Genomic DNA, 20,733 nt, shown 5'->3' with positions numbered 1-20,733 from the left:
TTAAGAACATTTACTGGTACTGGATTTGAAATGGTCCTCAAATGTTGATTTAACCAGACTAACAACACATATCTTTATCTTGGTGAAAAAGGTCAGATCTTTGGAGGGGCGACTCTGTTTACCGGTTGCGATAGTCTTATCTGTTGTGGAGGTGGCTCTTTGAACTTCAGTTTGGAGAAATGGAGATTAGTTCCAACAGAATCTAGTCAGAACTGATTTGTTCCTTCAGAACAGGTTTTTATAAGACCCACTAACGGCGAACGCTTTAAATCATCATAACCTTTCTACAAAAACTCATTTTTAGATGATCTTTAAAGGTAGAATATGGAACAGGAACAGCAAGGCGACATCTAGTGTGTGGAGGTTGTTGCAGCAATACAACAAGGTCGCCAGCTGTCGGGATGCCAGGTTAGCTGCCGAAAAGTGATTTTTTTATTTGGGTCCATCTGAGTTTAGGCTTCACCTAAACTCACTCTGGTTTTAGATCTTTTATGTTCACTCCTCTTCTGAGATGGTTAGCGACATCTTCTGGGCTCAGAAGCAGCCGCTTGACTTGTCGAGTCCGCCTTTTCCCACAGAGCCAGACTTGCTGTGCCAAGCCCACTGGTAACCCGCAATGGTTCCCTCTACTGGCCTGTAGATGTAAACAATCCCAGTGTCATGCCCATCAGAATAAAAATGTCATAATTTAATTAAAATTAAGCTTTTAAAGTAAATACTGTACCTTGATTCTGCACACCTCTGAACACCCTGTGGAAGTATTAGTTCTTTAAATGGCTTTTTATTAAATTGTTCCATATTTAACCTTCAACTTTTGTTAGCCCATTGGTCAGGATTAGAAGTCTGAGGATTTTAACTAAATGGCTTAAATGTGGGGAAATGATGTATAATTTAAGAGAATTGGTGGAATTTGTTCAAATGTTGGACAGTACTTAGTGAAGTAGGTAAAACCGACTGATTTCAGAATGATCCAGTAAGTCACTGGATGGTGAGGGTTGCTCTATGCAAGGCCTCATAAAGTGGTCGGTATCAGCGGTACTGGTTTTATGGGCGACTCACCTGTGGGCCTGTTGACCCGCTCCAACAACAACTGGACCATGTACCTGATCAGTTTCTCTGAACTGTTTTTATCCATATCGTTTAATAAATATTACACCATTTAGGTTGTTCAACGTCCATGCAATATTTAACACATGACTAATCACAAAGAAAAATAGAATTGCTGTGAGTCAGAGTTTACGGCTCCAGCGTGTGTTTTGACGACCAAAAAGGAACAAAACTGGTCAAAATGGAGAGGAAATCCCCATGCAGTGAGTAGTCAAAGAGGAAGTGGGTAAATGATACACATGAGGTCCATGTATATATAATCCCACGTGTCAGAAGCGGTCATTCACTGAAGGACCAAAATGAAGCGGACATCAGTTCTCAAAGGTAACTGCACACGATATCAGCGATTCATTTATCTTTTGTCTAAGCTGAGGCTGAGATTGTATCGTCTCCAACAGCGTTTGGATTCCTGTGTTTGCTGCTTGCTGAAGGATTCCCAGGTTAAAAAAAATAGTTTTATAGGGAAAATGTGTATTTTAAAAATTATTTCATGGCTTTAACAAAAGTTTTTTAGTTTCAGAAGTCGACTCTCCAAAGATCATCGGGCTACCCCACAGTCGAATAAGAGCTCATCCAGGTAGCTCGTGCTTTAGCATTACCTTTATCTTCCACAAGTCCTTTTTAAAAGAGCTTTGAACTTCTGTGGCACTGTTTTTGATCGGTTTTCTTCTGCAGCTGCGCAGCTGGTTCTGCATTGTGATGCACTCACATACGCCGACGATGACGAGACACTCATCTACTGGCTTGTTGATGGATCGTTCCCAGAGGATAAAAGCAGCCATGACAGAATAGTAGAATCTAACGAGTAAGTATTAACACCTAAAGCTGCTCAAAGACTAACTTGTTTCTGCAAAAGTGCATGATTTAACTAAACTTTGCAATGATTGTTTTCGTCTTCTAGATCACATTTACTGGAGGGTTCGATTTTGCACAAGAGTCTGGTGTTCAAAAACGTAACAAGGGAGGACTTTAAGTCCACCTTCAGCTGCGTTGTGACGAATGCAGTTGGAAATGCCCAAAGGCACTTCAAATTAGTAGAAACGACCAGAGGCTGTGGCAGCTACAGGTAGAAATGTTTCGTTTTGCATTTTTGAAAAGAGAATTCGGTGTTGCACTTTGTTGAAAACTTATTAACAGGATTTTGACAAATGATACGGGAGTTGAGGAAAATATGAGCTGCACTCGTTTCCACAGTGGCTTTTTTTTTTTTTTTTTTTTGCCTTTAGACACACATCAGTAGTGTGAAACTGTGAAGTGACCCCAGTCCATCATCTGACCTCTACCTCGCACTGAAATGAAAACTGACTGGAAGATGCTTCAGGATTTAGGTTTTCCCTTACCTCCGAAACATCTTGATGTGAACTAAAAACACTTTTAATACAACTGTTATTTTCTGATGTGCAGCAGCTGCACAAATCTGCTTTCTCTTGGTTGTAGATCATAAAAATAAATTAGAGCTTTTTTCTATTTTCGTCTCGTTTGATTAATGTATTTTATCATAAATAAAAATATTTAATCACATGGGAAATCATTCCATAATGGAACAAAGAGTCACAAGTGGCATTATTCACATGAACTAAGCTTTTTGACATTGAAGATTTAATCTCTGTATTTGGCTACAAAGGTTTGCATGTTGCTTCCACCTGGTAAAAGGGTGAAAACACGAGACCTTAATTATCAGCATTTTGCCAGAGGTGCTTCATTTTATATTTAGTCTTAATTTGTGGTTGAACACTGGATTATCCTAATCCTAAAAACAAAATAATGAAGCTATTCATTTCAAGCAGAACAAATATTTTTGCACTTCCGTGCAACCAACCAAAGCTACAGCAGGTCAATGTGCATCTATAAACGCTGCACTTTCTGCTTTTCTGCCCACCTCATTAGTATTTTCATTCATATGAAATGTGATCTCTAGTGTTAGCTCAGTCTTCTCCGTCATACAGCACAATCGGAAGTCCTCTGCTTTACCCGTTTATGTTCCTGCACACTGATGTGTTAAAATGTCTCATGCCGAGTCAAAGTCTCAGACACCCAACTCCTCCAAGCACTGGTGCAAGTTTCCAGTCCTGTTGGAAGATGGATTTTCTTTGATCTTCTTTCTGATTAGAGAAGCAACATCATCCTTTAGGTTCTCCACTTTTGCTGAAGACTTGCAGAAGATTCGAAGGAGCTCTTGGTTCTTTTCAAGGGCCATTCCACACAGGAAACGCAGAAAAATGTTCATGTTGCCGCCGTCGTACTGCAGACTCTTCTCCACAGCAGCCTTGTACAGCTCCATGATTTTGTGTCCTTTGAACATCCTCAGGGCTTTGGCTTTAAGGTGTTCAAAGACGTTCTTCTCCTGGTTTCTGAAGGAGAGAAAGGCGTAAAGAGCAGCTAGGTACTCCTGAATGGTCGGGTGGAGAAAACTGACCGTGTCCTCATTACACAGAACGTATGGCGTCACCACGTACTCCATGCAAAGGCCGCTGTTCATTATTGCCTCCTTATCGCTGATTTCTGGCCAGTCCAGCTTGTGAATTTGGAACGTTCTGTGTTCCAGCCAATTTAGGGCCAGTTTTCCAAGTTTTAGAAGAAACTCTTGCTCTTTGTCAGGATCGAGATCCGGAGCTCTGAATTTTCTACGATGACGAACAAGCTCCAGCAGCAGCTTTGTGTAAACGTAGGTGATGCTCCTGGGCAGGGCTGCCTGGGATCCCTGCTCCCTGAAAACGCGTTGGCATTCATCAGCCACCAACGAGCAGAACAGAGGCAGGTGGCACATGATATGCAAGGTCTTCACAGACTTGACGTACTCGATAACTCGATCTACCCGACTTGGGTCTTTAAACCTCTTCCTAAAGAACTCGTCCTTTTGGGGGTCACAGAAGCCCAACACTTCTAGTTCATTATAGTGCGTATCCCAGGGGATAACGGCATCGATGTGTTTTCGGGAGGTGAACATGCCCACGGAGTTATAGAGTAGCCGTCCTCTGAGGAGGTTAACTATGACGACGTTCAGACTGCCAGAATCGTGAGGATCGGAGATCAGCATCGTGTTTGAAAAGTCAAGAGGCTCGTTGTACTCATCTAACCCATCAAAGATAAATAACATCCTGCAGTCGTAAGAGCTAAAATCCTCCTTGTTCAATCTCGTCGTCTCTGGGTAGAGCGTGTGTATTATTTTCACTAGGGAGACGTCCTCCCCCTCAAACTGTCGGAGTTCTCTAAACGCCAAAGGAAACACGAAGGCTAATTCCGTGGGGGCTCGTTCCTCGACCCAATCACGAACCAGCTTTCTGATTAACACAGACTTCCCCGATCCTGCCACTCCAGCGACCAATAACAGTGTAGTGCGGAATTCCTCCTGCATCTTCAGGGACAAGATATCCGCTACAGAAAGCTTGACCCCTTGTTTCTGCTTGGTGTGTGGTTTAGGTATGGTCAGAACCTCGTGTTCGATGTTCGGGCCATTATTAGTATTCGACAGGACGTTAAGATCAACGTATAGGTCATCTATGGGCCTTTTCTCTTCCTCCATGTCCAAATCACCACCTAATGCACCATATTTCTTCCTCAGGGTGTTACATAAATCATAACGTACTTGATCTGGCAACAGAAACAAAAACACTCTTATAAAATGTGCCATCATTCTATGTGTAACTTTGTTACGGTTAAATGAACATTAAGGTAATAAATGTACGTACTTCTGATGCACATGTTTGTGATGTACTCCACCTCCTTTTGTTTGCCCATCTTGTACAGAAGGGTTTTGGTGATCTGCACTGATTCTTCATGGCTAAAACGTTCAAGCAGTCGATCCACAATATCCACGATGTCCATGTTTTGAGAGGAGCTGAATATTTGCTGGTAATAAGTCCACAGCGTCCACTTAAAAGTCCTTAATTCCTCCTCTGACAGCATCTTCAGTGTTTCACTCAAAGTCTGAATCCAAAGGGACAGTTACATTTAGTGCAGACTATTTTAATTGGAGAGGGTTGTTAGTGTGTGCCAGTGGTTAAAAGAAAAGCTAAACAATCTGACCTGGAAAGTAAATTTCACTGTTAAACATGGATGCCTGATCTCAGCTGGATCTTGGATTAATTCCAGGTTTTCGAGAGACTCCGGGTTACCTTCTTTTTCATGAACTCTGGTGAGAATAAAATGCAGATTATATAAAAAAAAAAGGCTAGCCAGCCTTCAAGTCACACATGCACACACTGAAGTCATTACTTACTTGAGAGTTTTCTTTTCACAGTCGTCGCTGTCAAATGAGTAGCTGCTGGAGAACGAGTCTGCTCGCTGCAGCTCAACCCTGAATCCAGGCGCACAAGGAAATTACTGTTAGTGTCATCAGCTCAGAAATCTTACAATACAGCAGCTGATCTATCGATGCAATGCTCTAGTTTATCTCCAACGTTTATATTTAGCTTTTCTCAAGACTCAATGTTCTCCGTACCTTGTGGAGGATTCATCTACACCATCTTCCATTACATATGCACTTCCTTCACTGGACATGGTCTGGTAGCTCTGAGCTGGAGACAAAGCTGGATCCACAAAATGGCTGAGGACAAATCATGGGTGGGACAAGATGTTACTGAAACCTGTACGGCCTCACAAACTGAAAACACACGCTTAAATTTAAGAAGTTATTTCCTTCTCTTGGTTCATTTGAAGATGATTCGAACTATTGTTTTATTTAAATATAAAAGACTGCGCTTTAAAAACATCATGGGCATTGAACTTTGTCTCTTTCGCTACAACGGCCATGTCTTATTTTGTCTGTCATTAAGAAACAGTTTTCACTATTTGTATTGAATACACGGAGAAACAAAAAGGGAAAGTGTCTCAGATTTTCCCCTACCACTGGCTCGTGTCCAGAGGGGGTCTTGCTTCAGGGATGTAGAAAAGATCTTCCTCATCATCATAGCCAGCCTCTCCTCTACCTGACACGGCATCCCCAATGGAGGAGCTTGCTGATGACATTGCTGATTCCTCCATCATCTCATGAACCTTTACTCCTCTGAGAACGGAGTGTACGTCTGAAACTGGTGGATGAAAAAGACAAAGTGTGTTTAGACCAGATATTTAAGTTTAATTTTTAATAGATTGGAGCCACTTTAACTTCAGCATAGAAATGGCAGGTGGTGTGTGTGAGAAATGAATAAAAACACTCGTAAATGTAACAGCGTTGGAGCAGTAAACCTACAGGTTGGGCTCGTTGAGGATTGGGAAACAAGCTGCAGTAAACCTGTAAACTTTTGTACATCTACCATCGACATGTATACGGCATCTACAGACGAATTAACTTAGCTTGGTTTAGCTTTTCTTTGTCATTTAGATCCGTTTTTACTGTTCCTAATGTTAGACCGTGTCCTGTTTTCTTTATATATTAGAGATAGCCGCTGTCCACAGCATTTTACAAGACCTTAAAAGAGCAGTTATGACAAGTAAATTAAGAAACCTAGCATGCAGCGCTGAAATAAACGACTCTAACAAACATGGATAACTTCTGACATTTTTACGTAAGTATGCATCACAAATAATGGCTATAAAATATGCCTATTATTACTAAATTGTAATAATGTCACTTTATAACAATGTGAACTTACTCTTGTCCGAAGGTAAAAACTTATTCCGACCAGGAAATGCTTTTTATTTTTCTAGTAGTCAAATCTCGCGAGATCAAAATATCACAAAGTCGTCTGTCATCTAGAGGTCGAGAAAGGGATCACACGCAGATTTCACAAAATCTGTGGCAGGGTTGTTTTCAATCCAAGACCAAAAGCCATCATATACTAAATAAAAATATCTAACTGATTAATTATTTACTCTTGTTTTAATTCTTTTAACATATTAGCCAAGATCTTTAGTATTACTTTCGGTAAATATTTGAGGATTATCCAAAATGTATTAATCTTAACTCCTTAATTCCATTACAAACATCTAAGGTTTGCTTGTAAATGAAGAAAACAAATTAAATCTCTAAACACTGAGTTTCTAAGGAGCATGCTCAATGTGTAGGTTTTATTGTCATGCACGAGAGTCGATTGAACAATTTATGAAATTGAGAAAAAAAACATTGAAAACAAACTGTAAATGTGGTGATTAACATAATAAGACTCGTACCTTTACGTCAGAACACCAACATAATGAGTGGGCTGTAATGCTTCCCTCTGGCAGCAAGCTGTGATTCATTAATGGGATTTATGGGATTGGGGTGATTGTAACCTGTAAAGCACTTTGAGCTGTATTTGAAAAGTGCTATACAAAGAAAATTTGATTGATAAAATAAAATACAATAAATTGGGCCCTGATGCTTTTATAAGAGTTGTATTCAGTCATTTAATGAAGTCGCACGCCATTACTAATTGTTTGTATTTTGATTGTCATCAATGCCTGTTAACATCACACATTGTGTCTCAATGAATTACCGTTAATTCATGAAGGTTATTCCTTATTTTGTCAAGTTCGTTTTAGTGCCATTCGAGTTAATTAGTTTATCTCTTTCATTAATGAATATTCATTTTTGTGAAAACTGGGTCCTCTGCAATGACACATTTGGATTTTATTGATTGAATAGAAAACAGCCTGTATGAAATATATTTACTCCAAAGCTTTTTTTTAAGTAACTGCATTCAGATGGAAAGGATAAAAATCCTCTTCAGTAACTTACAGTCAATGATAAGGATGAACGATGTGCAGTTAAATTGTGTAAGATTTCACTGTAAATTATTAACACACACACACACACACACACACACACACACACACACACACACACACACACACACACACACACACACACACACACACACACACACGAGGTAAATATTTTCCAAATCCATTTACTAAGTTGGACAAATATAAATTTAAATTGTGTTTGCAATTCTTTGGTTGTCTGATGCAACTATATGACAAACATAAAAATGGTCAAAATGACAAAGTTTAATGAATAATAAAGGTTACATTTTTCCAAAAGAGTAAATATTTATCAAACACCAAATTTATAATAACGATCATTTTTTTAAGATCTGTATGTTTTACATCAAAGAGCAGAAATCATAATAAAAAACTATGGATGAAGTCATCCTGATATTGAGCTGCAGGCTCTGTGTAAATGTGACTGCATACGCATTGAACGTAGGCTGAAGCCCTGAAGCGGTTGTCTCGTATAGAAATAAAAGCAGCAGCATGTCAGCATCCTGTGTGCTTGGCGAACATCGTTCCACTACACTGCGCTTTGTGTGACGGAGGCGCGAGCAGTGACAAAGACGAGAAAACAGTGGCTGTATGAGGGGTGATTAGTGCCCATCGGCAACAGGGAAGCATTTAATCCTGGTCCTGGAGGGCCGGTATCCAGCAGGTTTTGTGTTTTTTCTACTCCAACAGACTTGATTCAGTGGTTGAAACACTTGTGCCGCAGCTCATCAGGCTCTGCAGAAGCCTGTTCATTAGCTGCTGATTGAAATCAGGTGTGATGAAACAGAGTTCAAACTAAAACATGCAGGATACCGGCCCTCCAGGACCAGGATTGGACACCCCTGAATAGAAGTTTTGCCTCCATCTACCCTCAATGACCCCTCCTTCATGCCCACCATCACAAACTCCCTGACTAAACGAGCAAGACGCAATGGTCACATCTGGTTTAGAACAGTGGCAACTCGTCCATAGGGGGCGCTAGGGCGCCAGCCCACCAGTCTCACAGGAAGAACATAGAAATCACAAAATGCAAGAAAAACCCATGAAAATTCAACTAAACGATCCCTACATCGTACAGACTATAAGTGCTGTGTATAATCTGCATTTAAGTGTAGTTTTAAAATGTTATTTAGACTTTTTACACTACAGAATCGTCTTGTGACATATTTCCTGTTATTTTGGGTGCAGCGATCTCTACCATAGACCTACGCCAACTAGCTCATGTGTGCTGGATCCCCCACACAAAGAGTAGGAGAGCCTTTGGGCTAAAGCCCTATTTATTCTTCAGCTCCACCAGGGAGACAGACGCACGCACGCACGGACGGAGACAATTTGTCCTCATACTTCTCCGTCTCCTGGGGAGTGTTGCAAAGCAATTCCCCGCCAGGACAACAGAGGGTGTAGCGTTGTTCTATAGTACCCTGTCATGTATCCGGTCCAAGATAGTGTCTTTATATTGCGTTTTTCTGTATTTAAGATACTTTGTCCCTCATTCTCCTCCACCTCTTCATGGGCTCGCCACCTCTAAACCCACGTTTCTCATCATTTCCGTCAACGAATAAAATGCTTGCTGCGCATCTTTTCACTCCTCCAGTCACGAGGGAATAAAACATTAAAATTTAGAGGTTTTCTTGGAAGCGGATCTTCAAGCTGCTCGCTAGATATCCTTGCCCCTCTATGTTTTTGAGGGCGCAATGGCCGTAGACGGCAGCGGCGTGTTGACCAATCACAAGCTTGCGTTCTCTGTCTCAACAGATGGATGTTTAAAAGAGAGCTCGACTCCATCTGTCCTTGCGAGGGCTCTCCAGCAGGCTTGCAAGGACAGATAATGGCGTTGCGTGCATCCGTCCCGACGCAGACTGATAAATATAAATTAGGCTTAAGACTACAACCGTTAACCAAGAGGGGAAATCCAAGGAGCAAAAACGTGATCAGGAACAAGGAGTCATGCTTGAGAGGAATGCTGGACATTTACTCACACAAGGCTTCCTATAATCTGGCAGAGAGTTCTTCTTCTTGTTTATTGGCGGGTGTCATCAGGGTGGCATCTAACTTCTAGGTGCATTTCCACCACTTACTGTGCTGGAGTGTGAGTCGGAGTAAGAGCGAATAAAAAAAAACTAATTTCTATTCAACACACCACTGTGTTTTAGATACATGGGAATTCTGGCTCTTTTTAGAGAGCCGATTCTTTTGGCTCAGCTCACCAAAAAGAGCCGGCTCTTTCGGCTCCCAAGTGGCTCCTCAGATTTTCTGTTGTGTAGAGTACATTTATAACCAAAATAATGCAAAACTATATGTAAAACGATTTACTAATGTAAAAAAAATGCTATATATCAAATATTTATCATTTCTATGGATTTAATAACTGAACACTTTCAGAAATCTCCACTTTCCGACTGCTGGCGCTCATTTTCTCACCGTCTTCGTCGCACTCTCCTCTCTCTCTCTCTCGCCTTTTTCCTCCTCCTCATTCCCTCTCGTCTCCCTCCGCCCGCATGTGCTCTGCTGTGTGTCTGAGTCTGATCCTCCCTCTTCCTCGCCCCTACTGCTCTGTGTGTGGACAGTCTGGACACGCAGTTACACATGCTGACCAATCAATCGCCTGTGGCTTTCACCAAAGCAAAAGGGGAGGGGGGAGGGGACGGCTCCCAATGACGAGCCGGCTCCCGTCGTTCACTTCAAAGAGCCGGCTCTTAGAGCTGGTTCGTTCGCGACCGACACATCACTACAACCTATATTTCCTTTCTTCATCATTTAACTAATTCTTTACATTTATCACTCCACCTCCTATGTTTTTTAATTTCTCCCTGAGTTGTCCTCTACTTTCCTCATATTTTATGCAGTTACATAAAACATGCTCCACCGTTTCCCCCCCCCCCCCACCCCACATCCACACAAACCTGTGGGATGTTTCCCTTTCAGATGCATTGTATTATATATATATATATATAATATAGCTATCATCTCCACTGTGTACACAGATAAATGATCTGGAGTTCTTTCTCTAACTACTACTTTTATATGTGGTATTACAAATGCAAAACCGGTTTCTGGCAGGGAGTTGGTGCCATGGCTTGGGTATATAGAGCAGGTGAAACAGGTGAGTAGCATGAGCTTGATTACTGGGAGCAGGTGTGACAGATGAGTCTAAGGAGAGCAGGCTGTGGTTGTCATGGAGATGAGGGCGGGCAGAGCTGGATCATGACAGATATTTATTTTTAAACATTGTGAAATATGAAGACATATAAATGTTAATTCATTATGAGGTTTTCTGCGTGCAGTGGTCAAACTTTAACGTCTAAATGTCTCCTGCGCCATTCGACTTTAAAACTGCATCAAATTCAATATTATAATTATTTTTGTGCTAGTACATTACATTTTAATTGAAACACTGAGTGTTCTTTTTAAGATGCAGCTCATACCAATTTATTTTAAATAATTCCCCCGAAGAAAATTAATTATAAGGAACCTGAACCTCTTTATACATCAAAATGAAAACAAATCACAAGCCTGTGGCATTAACCACCAGTCATACAGGAGCGCTTTCTGGTGATGGCTGAGGCGGTGGTGGTGGGTGGGGGTGCTGTGCTGTGACTCCATGTCGTCTGGGGGAGAGGAGGGGAGAAAGGGAGGGTGGGAGGATACTCAGAGCAAATGCTACCTCTTCAGACAGCAGGATGAAGTGAACAGTCTGCGCGTTGTTCGCCGCTCTGGACGCGATTGGTATGTTCTGGGAGCGGGTTCGGGCAGCAGGGACCCCGCAGCATCATCGCCCGTGAGCCTGACATGAATGATAAGTTAAAAAAACAGCTTCTTCAGGACCGAGCTGCGTCGGAATTCACTGGGCTTTACTCAACGACATCTTGGACATTTCATCTGGTTTTGTTTTGTTTTATTTTATTCTGCCCCAGTTTGTTTGTAAACGGGCGCATCTGCAGTAGGGAGTGATTAGGAGCGTTTTCGGATTATTTAGACTGATAATCCCAGTTTGAGTGCAGGAGTTGGTCTTTTTTCCCTTCTTTTGTGGGGACAAACTTCTACCATGGCACTGGTTATGGAGCCTGTGAGCAAGTGGAGCCCCAGCCAGGTGGTGGACTGGATGAAAGGTGGGTTTCGGTGCCAACGGACGCAGATTTGAGCAAAAATTGAATTGTGTTGCGGTGATGCACGCCAACACAAAAAGAATCGATATGCCAAAAAGAAAACAAAACACCTGCTGAGCCTTGGATTATCGACTCAGCCCCCCAATATGGGTCAGAACATAATTAATCTAAATTTACCCCCAAAAATAACACCACATGAAAGCGGTTCGCCCCTTTTAGACGATCTACTGAGGGTTTAAACGCCTTTGTGTGCTGTGGTGGTCGGGGGAGGCTGAGAGGAGCGAAGATCCAGTAATTACACGCAAATGATTTCACCTCTGACTGGTTCTGGGATCAGAACCAGCGTTGAGAGGAAGGCAGGCTTTTATGAGTGTTGAGACTGCAGGACCAACCATACAGCGGTATCAGGGTTTTTTCACCATCTGTACTAAATGTTCAGCCTCAGATGTTTGAAAGTCTCTATGAAGTCACAGCTGATTTAGAAAGACTGGTGTCATGCATTTGTGAGTCCTGTTGGAAAAGTTGTCTCTGAATAAGAAATGTTTGATTCAGACTGTTCAAGGGCCTTCGATGGAAGAGTGATGCTTTAACTAACCTGAGCTGTCGTCACTCACAAAGTGGAAACGAGTAAGTTGTTGTGATTCATTTGTCATTCACCAGCTCTGGTAGCAGTGTCAGATTACCGCTTCCTTTGATCCGAGGATCTGTAAATGCCCCAAACAGCTGTGAGAGGGATTTACATCCTCAGCCCACTCGTTGCAGATTCCTCATCAGCGATGCTTATTTTGGTCTGTTTGCAAGCAAAAGTGATGGAGATGCATGCAGGGAATGTAAATCTCAGACTGATTTATCTTTCTGTTGCTTGCTGTTTTGCACAGAGTTGTTCCAGCAGTGTGTGTTAGAGCGGACATGCACATAGTTGCACGTAAATATATCATCATCACTTGCAGCCTGTTGGAATGGGCTGGGTCTGACATTTCATGAGGAAGCACCAAAGCTCATCAGCTGTAGCTGATGCCACCTTCTGTGCAGACTCATTATGGAACCAATTTATAATGACTTTTAAAGAAAGAAAAAACAAAACAATTTAAAGGACATCTTGGATGCTTTGTTAGTGAGCTGTACTGAAGTGGAGTTTGGATATGAGAGTGGACTAGAGTGTCCCACATCTGACAAGTGGAGCCCAGGGCTTAGCAATAGTGATTTAAAGCGAGGGACAAAAGTGGCACTGAGAGATGCAGAGGAAATGGTGGAGGAAGGTGGGGGTTGTTGGGAATTCACTCCTCTGTCAAATCCACCCCAAAGCCTCAAGGACTGGCAAACTTTTGACTTTATTGCTGGTTCTATTATCACTGCCCCACAGTGTCAGCGGAGGGCAAATGGGGGAGTCCCGTGACCTTCTCACAGTCCCAGTCCCATGTCCCTGGGATTCTTTGTTCCCAGCTGGAACAAAGCTGTTTGAACGGGAGTCCTATCCCCAAAGAGAAAAGAATTCCTGCTCCCAATGGGAATTTGTTCTTGACATACCAAGAGAACAGAAGCTGAGCAAACACTTGTTTTTGTTTCTCTTTTTCGTTTTAAAGAAACAACTGAATGTCTGGAGCTGCAAATCAGAAAAAAGAAAAAACAGCAAATGATGAATAGTAATGTTTTTTTCTTAAATCACACACACACACACACACACACACACATTCACACGCACACGCACACATATCACAGAGCGAGATCAGTGACAGCTCAGATTATCACACAACTTTCAATTCTAACAGCGTTGACTCTCTCTCCATCAGAGATGGATTATCTATAATGGAGATCAGAACATGCCAACGTTGTGCTCATAATTTCTCTTCTGTGAGCTTGATAGTCTGAGTTGAACATGACAGGAACAGGAAAATTCATGTAGCAGAAATCGCTCAGAGCTATCGGTGAATGAAGGCATCAGAAATGTCAGTCCTAGAGAGAAGAACGCCTCACTTAAAGGGAAATTTCCGAGATTTTGTTGTTAGTTTCTGCATAAATGACAATAGACCAAAGGAGATTGTTGTTATCTTGTAATTCCTGCAAGAATACAGAATCCATCCATCCATTAATTTTCTTCCGCTTATCCAGAGTTGGGTCGCGGGGCAGCAGCCTAAGTCAAGAGGCCCAGACTTTCCTCTCCCCACTTGGGCCAGCTCTTCCGGGGGAATCCCAAGACATTCCCTGGCCAGGTGGGAGACATAGTCCCTCCAACGTGTCCTGGGTCTTCTTTTAGGCCTTCTCCCAGTTGGACGAATCCAGGAAACGTCACCACGGAAGCATCCAGAAGGCATCCTAACTAGACGTCTGAGCCACCTCAACTGGCTCCTCTTGATGTGGAGGAGCAGCGGCTCTACTCCAAGCCTCTCCCGGATGAGCTATCTTCTCACCCTATCTCTAAGGGAGAATACAGCATATACAGCAATTCATTCAATCCAATTTCATAGACACCAGCCTCAATTCACACTGAATTTTATGGTTATCTTTGAGTGTGTATCTTACATCTTAGTGATCAGTTGCAGCTAATTAAAGAGTCTGCTCTTCATTAAAAAAATTGGCAGGAATTATTTCATATTTTTGTTCAAAGAACGTAGCAATACAAAACTTTGTAGAGGTGTAAATGACCTAAACACTATTTCCCTAAACATAGGCCACTCAGGTAGCTATTTAGAGCAGGTTACTGTAATAATGTTTACACCTTTACACAGAAATGAACTTCAAAATCACCAAAGATGTCTTTAACCCTCTCAGGCTCAAAATAAGTTTTGATAAAAGAATGAACAACAGTCCTTCAGGGGTACTTCTGAGTTAAAAAATGCTCTACGTATGTGGAGTAACCAGGTAGTTGGGTTGCAACGCCTGCCTCCAGAGGGTTAAACACCCATGTTTGTTTGTAGTTTGCTGTTTAATTAGATTTAAAAATAAAATTGATACCCAAAACATTAGCACAAAGCTAAATTAAGTAAACCGACTTCCATTCCTTAACTCATTTCATTATTTATAACTCAGAGAGCATGCCATCTATAAACACTTCCTTTGTGGTTTCTATGGAAACGTGGATTTATTTATTGACTAAACAAGACAGTTAAGTCAGTAAAAAGGCTGATTAGTTAATACTGCAATTGTTGTGCAGAAGCTTGTATCTCTACGTTTCCATCTCAGCCGTTTAGCTGCCGGTTGAACCTGAAGTGAATACCTGATCAGGTTTAAGGCTCAGAGGCCCGGGTGTGTGATTCACCCACAGCGATAGAGGCAAAATGAGGAAGGAGTTGTGTGTGTGTTTATGTGTGAAAGGGAGAAAGAAATGGTCACGAAGAAAAGAAAAAGTGGCTGCATGTATTTCTTTACATTTATTGCTGAAATATTTTCAGAATGTTAAACATGCGGTGAGTCAGTCTTCTGTGGCGTCAAAAGCGCTGATTTCTGGCTTTTCTGTGTGATGCTGTAGCCCTGAAATCATTTTCTCCAATTATTTGATGCATGATCGGTATCGATGCATTCATATTAAAGATGTAAGACATAAAACCGCTGATGCAGACTGCAGATTCAGTTCGTTTTAGCCTGCCGCACTTCAACTAGTTTTCCCAAATACTTCACACCTGCTGCAGTGCTAAAATATGGGAAACAAGCTGAGCACAGACTCCTAGTCCTGTTTAATTAAGAGCTTTTTTCCTCCAAGTTTAAAGCTGAAAATGCAGCTCAGAAATGTTGAGGAGGTGGAACATGTCAGATTTCTGCTCTGACTGTTATCACACTTGAAGAGAGCAAAATACAACCTGTGTTCCGGAACTGCGCTGCTCTGGGTGGCTGCATGTTGGAGTAGTTCTGTTGACTACATGTAAGTTTTGCTTTTTTTTGTACATTTTTTCTTCTAGTTTCTCAAGAAAAACAGCATTGTTTTGGATGTTTTACTTTTCTGTTTCTGGTGCTGTGAAGCTTAGAAGATTTTTACTGCTATTTTTTCCACTTTTTTCACTTTTTGAGCATTTGCTATGATGTGTGACCGTGGCTAAAAGCTGGTTTACAATCGGGAGCAGCTGATTAACATTGGAAAGGTGAAATAATACCTCAACTGAAGCCACAAATCCCAAATGAGCTAAAATGCAAGAAACGTGGGTGCAGAGCGGGAGCAGAGAAAGAGGAAATTCAAACCATCTCTTCCATCGATCATAATGGACAATGTGAGATCACTGGCCAACAAGATGGATGAACTCCAATCCCTTTCAAGGACTCAGCCAGAGTATCAGCAGTGCAGTGTTATGTCTTTCACTGAGACGTGGCTGCAGGAGCATATCCCCGATTCCAGCATCTTTTGCCCGGATTCCTGACTGTACGAGCAGACAGAGATCTGAAGAGGAGCATGAAAAGAAAAGGCGGTGGAGTGGCAGTGCTTGTCAACAACAGATGGTGCCATCTAGGTCGTGTTTCAGTGAAATGTCGTCTCTGCAGCCCAGATGTTGAACTCTTGGCAGAAAGTTGTCGCCCATATTATTTGCCAAGAGAGTTCAACATTGTTGTCTTGGCAACCGTTTATATTCCACCTTCAGCCATTGCTGAAAGTGCATGTGATGCCATCAGTTCCGTTGTCGCTAAGCTACAAACCCAGCAGCCCAATGCATTTGTGGCTATATCTGGTGATTTTAATCATGCCTCGCTCTCTGCTACACTTCCAACATTCAACAGTTTGTCAGCTGCTCCACCAGAGAAAACAAGACATTGGATTTGTGTTATGCAAATGTAAAGAATGCATACATGTCCAAAACAAGACCTCCTCTGGGACAGTCAGATCACAGTCTTGTTTTCTCTGCTCAGAATACAAACCACGTGTTCAGAGGCAACCTGTGACTACAAGAACTGTGAGAAAATGGTCACAGGACGCTGAAGAAGCCCTGCAGGGTTGTTTTGAGACCACAGATTGGATGACTCTCTGCCAAGGATATGAAGAGGACATCAATGCCATGACTGGATGTGTCACTGACTATGTAAACTTCTGTGTGGACAACATCATACCCACCAGAACAGTGAGATGCTTCGCTAATAACAAACCCTGGATCACCAGTGAACTGAAGAATCTGCTAAATGAGAAAAAAGAGCCTTCAAGGAGGGAGACAGGGAATTATTGAGGTGCATACAGAAGCAACTGAAGATCAAGATCAGAGACAGCAAGGAGGCATATAGGAAGAAGCTGGAGAGCAAACTACAGAGGAACAACATCAGAGGTGTCTGGTCAGGGATGAAGAAGATCACAGGCTTCAAGCAGAGGAAGGATTGCACAGATGGCAGCCTGGACACAGCCAATGAACTGAACATGTTATTCTGTAGGTTCAGTTCAGGAACAAACCCAGCATCCTCCTCGCCTGTCCCCAGCCAATCAGACATCCCATCCTCCTCTTATCCACCTGAATAAGCAAACTAGAATATATCAGGACCCGCTGCAGTTTGCTTATCGCCATGGAGTTGGAGTTGAAGATGCCATCATCCAGCTGCTTCAACCAACCCACTGTCATCTGGACAAAGCAGGCAGCACTGTGAGGGTCATGTTCTTTGATTTCTACAGTGCATTTAACACAATCCAGCCTGATATACTTTGCCAGAAACTCCAGAAGATACTGGTGGAGGCCTCAACTATCACCTGGATTAAAGACTACCTGACAAACAGACCACAGTTTGTGAGACTGAAGAACTGCACATCAAATCAGGCGATCAGTAACAATGGAGCACCACAGGGGACTGTACTCTCACCATTCCTTTTCACCCTTTACACCTCAGACTTCCAGTACAAATCAGAGACCTGTCATCTACTGAAATACTCAGATGACTCTGCAGTTGTCGGGTGTATCAGAGATGGACAGGAAGCTGAGTACAGAGAGCTGGTGGAGCGCTTTGTGGCATGGTGTGGAAACAATCATCTGACCTTGAACGTGAACAAGACAAAGGAGATGATTTTAGACTTCAGAAGAAACAGGGTGGAGTCAAACACTGTTTCCATCATGGGAGAAGAAGTGGAGGTGGTTGAGGAATACAAATACCTTGGAATTCACCAGGACAACAGACTGGACTGGAGAAAGAACAGTGAAGCAGTTTACAAGGAGGGACACAGCAGACTGCACTTCTTGAGGACGCTTAGGTCCTTCAATGTCTGTAGCAAGATGCTGCACATCTTCTACAAGTCTGTTGTTGAGAGTGTAATCTCTTCAGCCATTGTCTGTTGGGGTAGTAGCATCAGAAGCAGGGACCTGAAAAGGCTCAACAGCCTAACAAAAAAGGCTGGTTCTGTTCTGGGGACAACTATGGAACCACTGGAGGAGATAATGCAAAGAAGGATTCTCCAGAGAATCAAGAAAGTTATGGACAACCCTGAGCATTCTCTTCACAAGACTGTCCGACAACGGAAGAGTGTCTTCAGTCAGAGGCTTCTTCAGTTTCGCTGCACTACTGACCGCTACTGGAGATCCTTCCTGCCAACAGCCATTGTAATATACAATAACTCTTTGATGACTTGATTATTATTATTATTCTGAGCTACTACAGCAATCAGTTTCCCTCTGGGATTAATAAAGTATTTTTGAATTGAATTGTTCACACAATGTCAAGGCCTTTCGGGAGGGAAAATGGAAATAGAGATTTTACATGAGTCAGAAATATCACACACATTTTGGAAGGTGAATTTTCAACTTGTCAGTCTGAGCTGAAAATGTTCCTGCTCTGCTACTTCAGGCCTGGACGACTGCCTGCAGCAGTACATCAAAACGTTTGAGACAGAGAAAGTAGGGGGAGACCAGCTGCTACGCATCACCCACCAGGAACTGGAGGATCTGGGGGTGTCCAGGATTGGCCACCAGGAGCTCATACTGGAGGCTGTGGACCTACTCTGTGCACTGGTGAGTCCAAGTTCCATCTACCCACAAGTACAGTCATTCAGAGTCAGAGTGAAGTTTAAACAGAACATTTTGTGCTTCTGCTGTTTAACAAACTAATTAACACATGACTGCATAAAGCAGTTTCAGTGCTTCAGGAAAAAGTTACGTGCTAACATTTATTAGCATCTGGCTATTGAGCAGGAAAGTCTTCATTCTGAGCAAAATACTGAAGCTGTTGCTGGAATTTTATTACAGACTATAATGTTTTTGCCTGTCTGTAGTGTTGAAATCATTACACCAGAGTGCACTCACAAACTTTCCATGAAGCAGGTGCACTTGGGGGTGTAAGATTGTTTACAGCTGCTTTTTCCTTCATAGACGCTCCTTTTGCTGTTTTAAATGTTTCAGTAACAAGAGACTGATAAGGTTAACCTGTCTGCAGGACAGGTGCAACCCTCTGTTGTCTTGATGTGTCAGGATTTGGGTTTGGATAAAATAATGAACCTGTCTCAGAAAGGACGAGGCAGGTTCTGTCTGAAAAGTGGCAGACTTCACCAAATGTTTTTACATTAAAGAACATTTTTTAAAGATGTAGGTTCTTGAAATGGAATTTCCCTCATCTCCTATTGTGAGTTCAAGACTTTAAAGGGGACATGTTATGCAAAAATGCACCTTTTGCATCCATTTGTGCCTCCATGTGGGTTTCTACTGCTTCTATAAACACTGACAACTTAAACCCATCCATCCATCCTTTTTCTTCCAGTGTTTGGTTTTAGGAATCAAAACCTAATTCAAGCTGTTTTTAAAAGTCCCTGTTTGTGATGTCACAAACGGGGGACTTACCATAGGACCACCTCTCACCTGGAGGAGATCGGCTGCTGCGGGAGTAGCAGCACTGCTTTGAGCCCCTCCAGGATGTCAGAGCTTCTCATCTTGTAGCAGCCTGAGTGGGGCATGGGTGGGCGTGGCCAGCTTTTATTTTTAGTAAAGTGACAGAGCTCTGAAATGGCTCATTTTGAATGATACTGAAACTGCCAAGAATAAAACAGCTGACATTGCTTTATGTGAGGGGGATTTTGAGCAAAGAACTTTGTAAACTTGCTTTTATCAACCATAGGACTGTTTTAAGAAAGAATCAGAATATGTCCCCTTTAAAAGCAAGTAGCAAGATATTAAAAGAACATAATAAAGAGCTGGCAACAAGATGGGGGAAATGTTTGTTTAATTTTTAGTGCCAGTAATGAATCTGGCAGCAGGATTTCCAACGTGATAGAAAAAGCCCAGACTGATCCCAGTACAGCCACACGACAGTATAAAGTGTACTTATATTTTAAAGTCAGCTGTTGGAAAAATTTGATGACTTTTTGATTGCCATAAGCCTGAAAATCCATATTCAGAGATTTATTTAGTTGTTGTTAGCTTGCTTTATTAATATTATATAATTTATCCTGTAACACCATGATAATGAGTCAGCCTTGATCTTCAACTCTTGACTTATTTATTAAATGCACTATTTTGCCATTTTGTGTTGTAGTAACCTTTGTTAATACATTTTATCCAGACATAATCTTACTGTTTGGTACCTAAAAGGTTAAATTCACTCCCTTTTTCAGAAGAGAGGGCATATTTAAAATGTATATCAATTATAGGTGTCATAGTGTGATAATAAATTAATACTGCCTTCAAAAAGCTTATATTGTTGTGATTACAAGAATAAATTCTAAATAAGAGCTAAACTAAAGACTGATCATAAGCATCATGTTAGTGACTGATTCGGGTTTAAATTATCACAGAAAATGCATCATCTATCAACAAATAAATTAGAATAGATTAGAATAGAATAGAATATATTTTATGTATCCCTCAGTGGGGGAATTTAATTGGTATAGCAGCACCAACACGTAAGAGAATAATTTGAAGAAAAATAATAACAAAGGTGCGTATAGCAGTAGTCTAGT

General features: G+C 41.8%; 3 protein-coding genes across 5 annotated transcripts in view; 2 read left to right on the top strand and 1 right to left on the bottom strand.

Annotated features, from left to right (window-relative positions):
* Window positions 1-1,179: 1,179 nt before the first annotated feature.
* Window positions 1,180-2,574, top strand: LOC107386516 (interleukin-1 receptor accessory protein). Of its 2 annotated transcripts, XM_054730591.2 has the most exons (6): window positions 1,180-1,431; window positions 1,506-1,547; window positions 1,622-1,684; window positions 1,783-1,912; window positions 2,009-2,173; window positions 2,334-2,574. In XM_054730591.2, exons 1-6 carry the CDS (start codon window positions 1,407-1,409, stop codon window positions 2,350-2,352), a joined length of 444 nt encoding a protein of 147 aa, XP_054586566.2. In that variant the 5' UTR covers window positions 1,180-1,406; the 3' UTR covers window positions 2,353-2,574. The 2 variants fall into 2 exon arrangements, with proteins under 2 accessions (XP_054586566.2, XP_070411412.1); XM_070555311.1 differs by lacking the exon at window positions 1,506-1,547.
* A 122-nt stretch (window positions 2,575-2,696) lies between these two features.
* nlrc3l1 (NLR family, CARD domain containing 3-like 1) lies at window positions 2,697-6,790 on the bottom strand. Its single transcript, XM_015960950.3, has 7 exons — window positions 6,702-6,790; window positions 5,954-6,137; window positions 5,549-5,653; window positions 5,327-5,404; window positions 5,134-5,239; window positions 4,797-5,034; window positions 2,697-4,698 (listed from the first exon to the last, which is right to left on the bottom strand). Exons 2-7 carry the CDS (start codon window positions 6,091-6,093, stop codon window positions 3,134-3,136), a joined length of 2,232 nt encoding a protein of 743 aa, XP_015816436.3. The 5' UTR covers window positions 6,094-6,137; window positions 6,702-6,790; the 3' UTR covers window positions 2,697-3,133.
* Window positions 6,791-11,333: 4,543 nt separating this feature from the next.
* Window positions 11,334-20,733, top strand: part of LOC107386513 (connector enhancer of kinase suppressor of ras 2) — a 35,571-nt gene continuing 26,171 nt past the window's right edge. For both annotated transcript variants that reach the window (XM_070555310.1, XM_070555309.1), the window contains exons 1-2: window positions 11,334-11,900; window positions 18,633-18,796. In XM_070555310.1, coding sequence (XP_070411411.1) covers window positions 11,837-11,900; window positions 18,633-18,796 — 228 coding nt within the window. In that variant the 5' untranslated portion in view covers window positions 11,334-11,836. The remainder of the gene's footprint in view (window positions 11,901-18,632; window positions 18,797-20,733) is intronic.

The sequence above is a fragment of the Nothobranchius furzeri genome, chromosome 10 (assembly GCF_043380555.1).
Source record: "Nothobranchius furzeri strain GRZ-AD chromosome 10, NfurGRZ-RIMD1, whole genome shotgun sequence".
Classification (NCBI taxonomy): Eukaryota; Metazoa; Chordata; class Actinopteri; order Cyprinodontiformes; family Nothobranchiidae; genus Nothobranchius; species Nothobranchius furzeri.
This window is presented reverse-complemented; position numbering and strand designations above follow the sequence as displayed.